This window comes from Anomalospiza imberbis, chromosome 3 (assembly GCF_031753505.1).
Source record: "Anomalospiza imberbis isolate Cuckoo-Finch-1a 21T00152 chromosome 3, ASM3175350v1, whole genome shotgun sequence".
Classification (NCBI taxonomy): domain Eukaryota; kingdom Metazoa; phylum Chordata; class Aves; order Passeriformes; family Viduidae; genus Anomalospiza; species Anomalospiza imberbis.
In genome coordinates this window covers 97,334,749-97,345,847 of record NC_089683.1, presented here as the reverse complement: position 1 = coordinate 97,345,847, position 11,099 = coordinate 97,334,749, and the positions used below count along the sequence as shown (strand labels likewise).

Sequence of the window (11,099 nt, the reverse complement as noted above, 5' to 3'; positions counted from 1 at the left end):
CTTCCAGTACCTGCACCAAGGTAGTACAGCTTAAAATATTACAGGACTAAAGAATTAGCTGCCTGCAGCACCTCTGTACATTTCTTTTCAGCCATGCGTCCTCTCTTTGAAGTTTTATCTTAACCCATTTCTTTCACTCCCCCCTCTCCTCAGAAACTCATCTGCAACCTCTTTCTTAAAAAAAATAAAAGGCATCTGGAAAAGAATTAACTTGGGAGCAGGGAAAATGCAAGGGTAAGTCTTTATGTGTGTCATCCTAATGGCACTCCAAAAATGTGCACTGAAATTAATATTTCCTTTTTGGGAGCAGAACACTGTGTGCCTTGTATGGATCTGGAAGTGTTTTGCTCCCTCCCCTCAACTCATCAATGCTGCTATCTTGCAACAAGGGTTTTATTCTTGTGCATGGTTTTCAGACCTGATCTCCTTTCACATGCACCATCAGCAGTTTAAAACTCACTCAGGAGAAGTTTTTATGAACTTATGATTTGGCACGTGAAGTTTGGGCTGGCAGTGTGTTGATGCTTTAAAAGGAAGTGGGGTTTTTCATCCTACCTAAGCATATAAGATTTCACATTGTTTCAAGAATGTTTTTTTTTTTTGTCATATCATTTAGACAATTTCAGTTTTTTAAATACAGCTCTATGCTTAATAAATATAAGCTGCCATTTATCATATCACCAAACAGAATAAATACAATTAACAATATATATTTTATGCTAGCTATATACATAGCTTAACAACTAATAAGTCTGTTTTGGTAAGTTGGGTAATTCTGCTGCCTTCCAGGTTCTGACTCATGTCTTTCCCCAGTGTATCTGGTGTCATCTTTCTGAGCATGCATCACTTTGCATTAATTTGGAAAAACACAGTTCTCACGCACTTTCACAAAACCCCCTTTACAGACTCTCCAGTGGATGAATTTTTCAGTTATTTTGGGATACTGTGAAGCCAGAAAACTTGATAATATTTTCTGAAAGGGATAAAATAAACTTAAGTAGAATCTATTTGCATTTTACGTGTCATGTATCATCTTGAAATAGCCATAGTTTTTATTTTACCATGTTAGAATTATGAGCATAGTTGATTGATTTTTTTTTTAATATCTCAATGACTCGCAAGAAGGTGTTAGGGGAAATGAATTTTTTCACTCCTTTCATGCAAAAATCCACATAATATTTTGATTTATGTTTGGGGGAATGAAATTTGGATATCTCCATACTCTGGACTACATATTGTGCTCCCCACTGGAGTGTGGTGTGTTCAGGCTGTGAAATTTTATTGAAATTGTGTGGAATCTTTTGGTTGGGCTTAATATGGAAGCAAGCAATGCCAAGAACTGTAATGAAGAGGAAGGAGCCTGGCTCAAAGACAAGTCAACTTGTATCTATGAGATCTGAAAAAGGAGAAGAAATTAAAGAAAGGGTAGAAAGAGAGTGAGAAGCAGACGCTAACAAGCAGACATCTGGGAAGATGGGAGTGGGGGAAAAAATTAGCAGCAGGGGTTGGAGATGAAGGGAAGTGTGTAAGTAGGTCAGAACTGTCAAGTTGATTAGGAATATTGGAGCAAAGAGGAGTAACGTGCTCAGAAACTGATGGTAAGAGCAGAAGTTGGGTGGGAGGAGAACAGATTTGTTTTATTAAGTCAGTGTAATCAATAGAAAAATAGAAAAGGCTTTCCCACATTATATGTTTTCTTCTCGGGGGCAGCAGCAGTTTGCTCACTTCATGGATATCGGGAATTTTTTAAAAGAGATGCTAAATTTGAAAGAAGTCTGTCTATTCACACAGCTGTACTTTCATTCAGGCTGCTGGACACCAAGGCAGAGTAAAGTCTTTCTTGCTTAAAGGTCTTTTTGTGAAAGGCATTACAAATGGGGGAAAAGGTAATATTTAAATTTCCTTTGAGAGTGTTGTTAATAAACACAGACAGCAGTGTAAATTTGAACACATTAATCTTTTGCAGCTGAAACGTTTAATCCTCTAATAAGTAAATGAGTAAATATTGTGGAATGAAGTCAGCTTCAGATAGGAATGTAATCCCAGTTTAATTAAATCAATATAAATATTTAACTGGATCCTTTACAGTTTAATCAGTTTTGGACCCAGTAGTGCTACATGTCGCATAAAAAACTGGTTGAGAAACTGACTCTAAAATCTACATCCACCCCTTAATTTACTTGTAATACTGTATATTAGGTATCTGATAGTAATCATATGTTGATGTTGAGAGGCTCTCTGATGCGCCATGGGAGATGAGAGGTAGAAGTAAAAGGTAAACAAGTGGAAGACAGAAAATACAGCCTCTGTAGATTTTTCTGAACTGAAAGTGTGAGGATCAGACTAATCTTGAGTGGTTTATGTAGGCTGGGCATGTTGCACAGTCAAGCTTTCATCAAATATGTTTTTCTGTTTCAAATTTCAAGAAAAAACTTAGTGTTTTCATATCCACAGGGAAATTGGTGTTTGTTGAAACATACTATATTAATTATATACTACTAATAATTAATTACAAATCAGGTAAACCGATTTATTTGGGGGATAAAAAAGACAAGTTCAGACAAATACCCTTTCTATTTCCTTGTAGTCAAAATACCTCCCCCAAGGAGTGCTGCAGAATCAGCTACTGATAGCGTGATGCCTTGGTCAGGTTACACATCCTCCCTCACACAGCTGTACTCAGAAGTAACCTTGGTGAACAAGCTTAGATAAAAAAATAAGAGAATTCCATTGGATAACATGACTTTTGCTAATGCTCTGTATTATTCTCTTGTAGCATATTTGCCATCCCTAGGGCACAGAATTAGTTATCACCATGAGGAAGGGCTCAGTTTTGATATAAGTTCCAAGGAATTCCTTTGATTTCAGTATACTAGCACATATTTACACTATGATAAAGATAATTCAGGGAAGACATCAGTAATGTCTGTGTCTTAGCAGTTCAGCTTGGTGAAATACCATAGACACAACAAACTGCACCAGTACTTTTAATGTCCCCAGGTCCACCAGGGTTATCTTAAGCAGAGTTTGATATCCTGAAGCACAGGACTACAGCTCTGTGTGCGAAGGTGCGAAGAAAATAGATAAATTAACCATGAGAAGAGGTTTACAAAGACATAGTCTGCTCAGTCCTGCAGACACTTTACAAAAAAGAAATTGTTGAGGGCCTGATCTTGAAATAATTTTGTATTTTCTGAAGTCCTTCTGGTTTCATTCTCTCTTGACTCCAGAGGGACTGCTAGCATGAGCTAAGTCTGGCTTCTTGGCAGCTGAGCAATAGGGATGAGGCAACACTAAAATGGCAATGTTCATTTAACTCTCCACATCCTCCAAGCCTCCAGCTGGGATGAAGGTCCAGATTCACTGTGTGCCTAATCAGTGTCTTAAAGTTTCTGGTAAGGAATGGGATTTTGATCACAGAATTTCTGTTTCCAACAGCTGAATATATTTGTGCTTAGTGAGCATGTGTTTTGGTTCTTTCCCTGTTTTTCCTCAGTGGCCAGCTCCCTTACTGGGTGAGATGAGTGGCTGCAGGCAGATACAGCTTTCCCAAATTGCTGTTACTGCCCTAAACAGACATTTTGTTACAGAGGGTCTTCCGTCAGGATCTGTGCTCAGATAAATTGACAGGGATCCAGAGTGAGTGTAGTGAATATAATTTAGTTATTGAGAAGAATGGCAGCTCTGTATGATGCATACAAAACACTAATTTGTGCCAGCCTACGTTTTGTTGAAGGATATTGGGGTCTAATGGAAGAGGAAGTTTCTTTCTCCTCTTTTGAAGACACAGTGCAGACTTGCTTTAGCTGGCTGGTTGTTCAATTACCTGTGAGGGGAAAAAACCCCACACAGAATATAAATTACATAGAAAAGAATTTAGAGTGAGGAAATTAGAATTTTCTTCCAGCAAGTAACTTGAGAAGTTGGAGGAGCTTTAGTTTACTGAAGTTAAGTAATTCCATGTCGATCTGGAATAAATTGAAGATTTCTCTTTAAAGTGAGTGATGCTTGTGATATTAATGACACTTTCTATTTTTAGAGAATCATCCTTTGAAACTGTATGTAAATTATCAGCTTAAGGCCTGAATAGGTTGCAGCAAAATTGATGCAAATTTCTGAAGTATTTTTTGAGTGCTGCTGGCTCTGTACAATTATTAGTTCACTCAGTAACATGATTATGTACTTTGTGTAGTGGGTGCATGTGGGACTGTCACAACTTAGATAATGGGATTAGTTTACAGAGAGGATGCAAGTTAAGCAAGAAATAATTTTTAACTAACTTTAAAGTTACAGAGTCTGAACTTCAGTTGTCTCGTGTAGTTGCTTATATGCATGGCTAGCTCCATACAGTGACCAGTGATGTTTATATTTACTTTGTGTAGCAGTAAGTGCCATCACAAAACAGGGCAGCGGCTCTCATGGCTCTGAGTGAGGTAAATGTAACTCAGCTGTTCCTTGTGTTGGGAAAATCTAGCTTTTGTTTCAGCTGTGGCGTAGGGATGTGACAGAATACAGTTATTTGTTTAGATTTTAAATGGATTTAATCTGAGTGTGAATAAGGAAGTATATGTCACAACTAAAATGGACTTGGTGTGGGCACAAAGCACACACAAGGAGGGGCCTGATGATGTTCTGCATTAAGCATGCACTGATGTGATAACCTCCCTAAAGAGGCTCATTTCAGCTGCCAGACACAAGTTTAGAGAAGTGGCTTATCTCCAAGAGGAAGTATGTCTGCTGTATTGCTCCTCAATGTCCAAGGAAACTTTACACTTAGAGAATTGGCTGACAGAAGTTGTGGCAAGCCACTGTGTCTTAATTTAAAAATTGCACTTGTTAAATGCTTCTTGATGTACTGCTCTGAATGTGGCATCGACCAAAGGCTTTTGCTTTGGAAGCAGCCACTGGGATGTTCTAGCTGATGTTAGCAAATTTCTTAAAAGATTTCATAAATCTTACCTGCAGACTTTGGAACTTGGTCAAGCACCGGAACAGGCTGCCCAGGAAATGATGGAATTGCTGCCCCAGAAGTGTTCAAAAAAAGTTCAGTTGTGGCCCTATAGTTGCGAAGGACCTGGCCATGTTGGGTTAATGGTTGGACTTGATGACTTTAGAGGTCTTTTCCAACCTTAATGATTCGATGGTTCTATGAAGTAGGGAACTTTATTTTCCGGCTGAGATATAGACTCAGTCATTGTTACGTGTTTTCCCCCAAACTCTTTCTGCTGTAAGGTCTGTTATCTGATGTTTTGAAAACAAATTAAATTGTAGGAATGCAGCATTAAATAGTGGAAATTAATCTAACAACAACAAAAGGGCAGCTGGTGGATTAGCAGAACTGTATGTGGGTGCTGAAAGTGTTAAACCATCGGTTTTCTCTTCTTTAGCTGCATTTTCTCTTTGTGAGGAAGTTTGACAACACGGACTAATCGAGGTCTTTGTGTTGAATCACTGCCTGGAAAAGCCTTATCTCGAGCTGAAGAGTAGCTGTCTAAATTAGGTGCCAGAATTTCAACATTGCTGGAAAGAATCCAAACTTCTGCAGCTGCTGTGCCACAGCCCGATGAGTTTAGGTGAGCAATTCTCTTGAAATGTACCTTTTTTTTTTTTTTTTTTTTTTTTTTCCTCCATAACAATATCAATTCCAAAGCTTTTCCTTCCTTCTGGGCTCTTTAAATCATATCCTTGGGGAATTAGAGCTCACAAGTCTGACTTGTTGGAGTTTTAACAGTAGGTGGCAGTGGACAGCAGATCTAACCCGGCTGCCCTCTTGCACCTCTTCTATTGCTTCTGCTCTCTTGATTTATGTCAAACAGCCTCTGAAATTACTGTCTTAGAAGGAGTCTAAGAATCATATTCAGTTTTTTGCTGAAGAATTGAAGGGTTTATTAAGAATAACCGAAAGGTACAGCTTTTTTTTTTTTTTCCTCTTAATTCTTATGAGTTCTTGCAAAAGGAATGTTACCTGATAATCCTCCACATTTTTGTCAGGACTGTAAAAGGGCACTTGTCTGGTCTGGAAGTAGTTCTAGACAGTCTGCTAGAGCAGAGGATGTGTAGTTACTATTAAAATTGCTTGGATACAGCACTGAAGGAATTATGTGGAATTTCTGAGTTCTAAGTAGAGTGCTGAGAGCATGAAATATAGCAGTGTTTTTCCAGCCCTGTCCTGCAGATCCCATTGTATGGAAGGACTAATGACAAGAAAAGATTATGCTGTTTATTTCTATGGATTATCATTACCAATGCTGTCTGTAATGTCTCTGCTACTGCAGGTTTCTGTGGTTCACATCAAGTTAATCTCCTGTGGAAATAAGAATAATTCTGCTACATTTCTGTTTAGTGGTTTTGTGGACTTTTTTTTTCCTTTTCTTGGATATTTTTCAAGCCATTCCAGGAGTGTGAACTTCCTTTGAACTGATGCCTTAAGAAGGCTGACCTAGAACAGAGGCTAGACAGAGTTAAAGAATAAAGTAGGTATTTATTAGAAGGTCTCAGTGGATCCACCTTGGGCAGTACAAGAGCCCAGTCACGGCTACACTCAAGATGAACCCAAAATGGATAATGTCACAAGGTCTCTCACTTTTATAAGTTCTGATCTATTTGCATATTGGAGCTAATTGTCCAGTTAAAAGCTTTAGGTTATGAGGTCCCATTCTTCTTGGTTTTCCCTCTTCAGTCCACCATTCTTTATGCTCTTGGGCCTGAGATTTGGATTGGTTGTCCTTGGTCCCCAGCTAGAGAAGGAATTGTTTTGCCTACCTACTCTGTGACGAGAGCTTACCAACACTTAATATGAAGCACAGAACTACACACTAAAGCAGTACAGAATCTGAAAAATATTAAAAAAGCTAAAACCTGAGGCATCAGAACCATTGCTGTGATTACTTCTAGGTAAATGCATGTGGCCTAAATCAAGAGCAGCATGCTCTGGTTAGGCTGCCAAAAGTAGTGGGAACCAGGGAAGAGGTGCAGAGCTTCAGCTGTCTGTGCCATTGGCTCCAGATCCTGTGGATCTCCTCTTCCTTTTTTGACAGCTCTGTGTATGCAGGACTGTGAACTGCTGCCCCTTTCCAATGCTCCTGTGCATGACTCAGTTATCTCCAACTCTCGGCACTCTGGAGGCTGAACCTGTGGTCAGAAACCCTCCCATATTTCTTCCCTCTCTGGGGGAGCCATCAACTCTCTGGTGATAAACCAAAAATCTGTCCTGTAATTAATAACTCATTGCGAGAAATTCATGCCATGCTTCTCTAGTGAAATCATGTCTGAGTAGCTGTGAGAGGCAGGAATGTGAGGTGCTGTAGGGAAGGCGAGCAGTGCTGCTGAGATAGGCATGGCTGTGAGTGGTTTTGGCCCCACTTTACCAGGAAACCGGGCCAGCACTGTCCCCTCTGCTGGAGAGGAGCTGGGCTCTTCAGTGTGAGACCAGATGGCACTGAGAGCCTTCATTGCAGTGCATGAGTCACAGAGCCTGCACAGAACTGGAAATAAATAGGTGCACCCCTTGGAGCTTCATTTCCTTAGCAGGGATGGGGCTGGAGTTCTGCATGTAAGATGCCAAAGTTAGAACTTGAGCCAAAAGAGACTTCTGTAGATTGGCTTGTGCTAGCAAAATCTGGCTACCTCGCACTAACACTCATCTGAAACACCTTTTCTACTTGATTTTTATCTAACCATTTTCAGGTTTATCTTACAGTCTTAAAATTGTTATTTTAATATTCTAATTATTAGAAATATTTGTGTCTGTATTTAGGGAGTGCATTAATAGATCACACTCCTGATTTTATCCCTTACCAACTCGATGCTTCTAAAAATTCAGCAGGGATTTGCAGAATTGTTGGCTGGAGTGTGTCCAAAGAGGGACAACAAAGCTGGTGAAAGGTCTGGAGCGCCAAGGATTCTGAGGTGGGGCTGGGGGGTGTTTAGCCTGGAGAAAAGGATGATCAGAGAGACCTCATTGTGCTCTACAGCTCCCTGGAAGGAGGTTGTAGCCAGGTGGGAGTTGGTCTTTTCTCCCAAGTAACAAGTGATAGGGCAAGAGGACATGGCCCCAGGTTGCACCAGGAGAGGTTTAGATTGGGTATTAGGAAAAAAGACTTTACTGAAATGTCTTAACTCAAAGGCTGCCCAGGGAAGTGAGGGAATCACCGTCCCTAGAAGTGTTCAGAGGACATGGAGATGTGGTGCTTAGGGACATGGTTTAGTGGCAGATGTGGCGCTGTTGGGTTAATGATTGAACTCGGTGATCTTCCAAACTCAGTGATTCTATTACTCTACGATTCTAAGAATTTCAGTTCTCCTTTGCCACTTGCTTTGACCTGTAACATTTTTATCCTGTAATACCAGTCTAAAGTCTGAGTTTTAAATAACTTAGCCAATGAAAACTTGGGCTTTCATAACTGTCTTCATAAACCTTCTGTGCGAAGGTTGACCCATGCATGCGGGCACTGGAGAAGCGAATCGGAACGGGCGCAAATCGGGAAAGAGCTGGAATTCACAGATCCCACTCAGCCGGTGGGATATCCGTGGGGTTTGGGAGGGCGCCGGCGGGCACGGCGTGGCGGGAGCAGCAGTGCGGCTCTTTGCTCGCGGCTCGTCCAAGAACCGCGTGGGGACAAGGCAGCAGCCCCGCTGGAGACGCGCGTTTTCCGCCGGGACAACGGGGGAGCCGCTGCTCGGGACGCGGCCGGGGCGGGGCCGTGACGTCACGGCGTTGCCAGGAGACAACGCGCTGTGTTCGTGAGGCGCCCAATGGGCGCCGGGGGAGGTGACGTCATGCCGGCGGCGGCGTCTCTCATTGGCCGGCCGTGGCGCGGGGGCGAGGAGCGCGGTGGGGGTGGGAGGGATGCGGGAGCGGCCCCGGGACCGGGACAAACACGGCCCGGCTCGGCTGGGATTTTATCCCTGTCCCCTGAGCTCTACCAATATTGTATTAAACAGTGCTTGCTCACCGCCTAGGAGTTCCCGGGGGAAGGGGGGGGGCGATATTAATGCTCTCAAAGTTCCTTTATTGCTTTAGAAAAAGAGATGTTTCTATACAAATTAGGTTCCTGTTTTGCTCTTCCTTCATCTGGGAACTTCTAATCCTCTCCGCTTTTATCCTGCCTAATTACTGCGAAGATTTTAATACGAGTAGGAAAAACAGATGGGTCTGGTTTTCCTGGCGAGGGAGCCCTGTAACGGTGCCGATTGAATATACCTTTTTTTCCAAGCCTTGCATGAGCTTCTGAAGTGCTGCTAGCAAAGTGCCTGCGTTCGAAACGGGTGTCCTGCACACTGCTCCAAAGAACGGAGAGCTTTTTCCCTCCACCTCTTAAGTGGGTGCAAAAGATTCGTGGGGATGTTTTTTGCACAGCCCAACTAAGACTTTGTCATCTCAATGAGGTCTGGCTTGATCGACTCACCAGTTCCGACCAAAAATAACAAAAAAATAAAAGTGCCGTGGGCAGGGATGCCCCACTGACTGTGTACACGAGGAGCTAAAAGGGATCTGTAGGACAGTCCGTTTGAGGCAGTAGGGACGGCAGGGGCTCGCAGATCAGCCTAGGGGAGGCTCTGCTGTTGGAAGCCTGACCTTGGCCGGTGGCTTCCACCCGCGGTGCCGATCCAGGGAAAACCGGGCTGCGTGTGCCCCTGCCCTCCGTAGGGCCCCCAAACTGGCGCGTTTCGGAGCGATTTACAGGAGGAGGTGACCCGTGGGGACTCCCACGGATCTCGTGTTGTCACAGCCCGGCTGAGTGCCGAGCCTCGGGAAGCCCGACCTCCTACGTGGAGCTCCGGGCCGGCACCCGCGGCGGGGGCAGGAGGCGGGCCGGCCCCTCCCGGGGGTGGGCAGCGGGCGGGGCGCGGCGGCTCCTCCTCGCCGGGCCGGGGTTAGTTTCGGAGCGGAGCCGGGGGCGGGAGAGCGGCTCCCGGTGGGAACAAAGCGGAGGGCGGGCGGTGAGGCTGGGCCGAGCCGGGTGCCTCCCGCAACAGGTCGTCCCGGCGGCAGCGCAGCCCCTCCGCCCCCCGGGCCGCCGCTCCCCGCTCCGGGTGGCGGGGCCGGCACCGGCCGCCCCCATGCGGTTCGGCTCCAAGATGATGCCGGTGAGTTCCGGGCCGCGGCGAGCGGAAAGTTGGAGCGGGGCAGCTGGAGGGAAAATGGATCCTGCGGACGTGGAGGGGGGCGGGAGGCGACCCTCTTTCCCTTAGGCATTCCCTGCCCGCCTTCCCCCGCTCGGTCCGGGCTCCGCGGCCGCGCAGGGGCTTCCCCTCCCCCTCCCAGGGTTTCCTTTTCTTCCTCTTTCACGCCGGGATCAACTTGTTAGACGGCCCCGCTGGAGCCGAGCCAGGGCCGGGGGGGCCGCGGGGCCCCGGCTGCAGCGCGGGCTGGAGGGGGGCCCGCAGCGCCCGGGGCTTTTCCTTCGCCGCATTCCCGGGGGATAAGGCTCCCCCGGCAGGGCTGCTCGCCCCGCTCCCGCGGGCGCTTCGTCTGGATCCTGCTTTCTCCTTCTTTTTTTTCTGTTAGTTGGTTGGTTGGTTGATTGGGTGTTTTTTGTTTTTAATGGTACCAAGTTCTTAAAGTTGGTTTGAGCCGTGCCGCTTCTGGGCGGTGCGGGTGGCTTTGCTTTGGAGTGCCGGGCTCCCAGAGGAAGGTGGTGTCCGTGTTGTTTACGGTCAGAGTGCCTGCGAGCTCCCGGGGCAGGTATTCCCGACCTCGGCCGGGAGAGTTTCGGGAGCTGTTGGCGGCGGTGTGTGCTAAACCTGCCCGGCTCTGGGAGGTGTCTCTGTTCTAACGCTTTCAAAGGGCACACGGAGCACCACCTCCTCCACGGAGTTTTACCATGAATTTTAAAACTGCACCGTTTTTGTCAGCTGCGGTTGGATGAAAGCAAAGCCCAGCAGCTTTTCCTTAGTTTCCAGCACAGTATATGTGAAAGTGGTGACGTTAAATAGTTTCCTTTGAAAGTACACCTGCCACTAGTGGCAGGGATGCCCCGTGAAATCCATATTCTGTTGTTCTGATCGACGGGAGTATGTACAGAAAATCCCGACAAGCTTAATACCTATTCAGTCCGAGCTGAGGGTGCTTTCAAGTGTTCTCTATGCCGTCCTCC

General features: G+C 45.1%; 1 protein-coding gene across 2 annotated transcripts in view; it reads left to right on the top strand.

The window, feature by feature from the left end:
• Positions 1–5,433: 5,433 nt before the first annotated feature.
• TP53BP2 (tumor protein p53 binding protein 2) overlaps positions 5,434–11,099 on the top strand; it is a 57,018-nt gene continuing 51,352 nt past the window's right edge. The window contains exon 1 of one of the 2 annotated variants that reach the window (XM_068185906.1): positions 5,434–5,573. Coding sequence is in view for 1 of the 2 variants with exons in the window: in XM_068185905.1 (XP_068042006.1) it covers positions 10,063–10,089 (27 nt within the window). In the remaining variant the exon portion in view is untranslated. Of the gene's footprint in view, positions 5,574–9,890; positions 10,090–11,099 lie in introns of those variants that run through there. The other variant, XM_068185905.1, reaches the window with a different exon arrangement.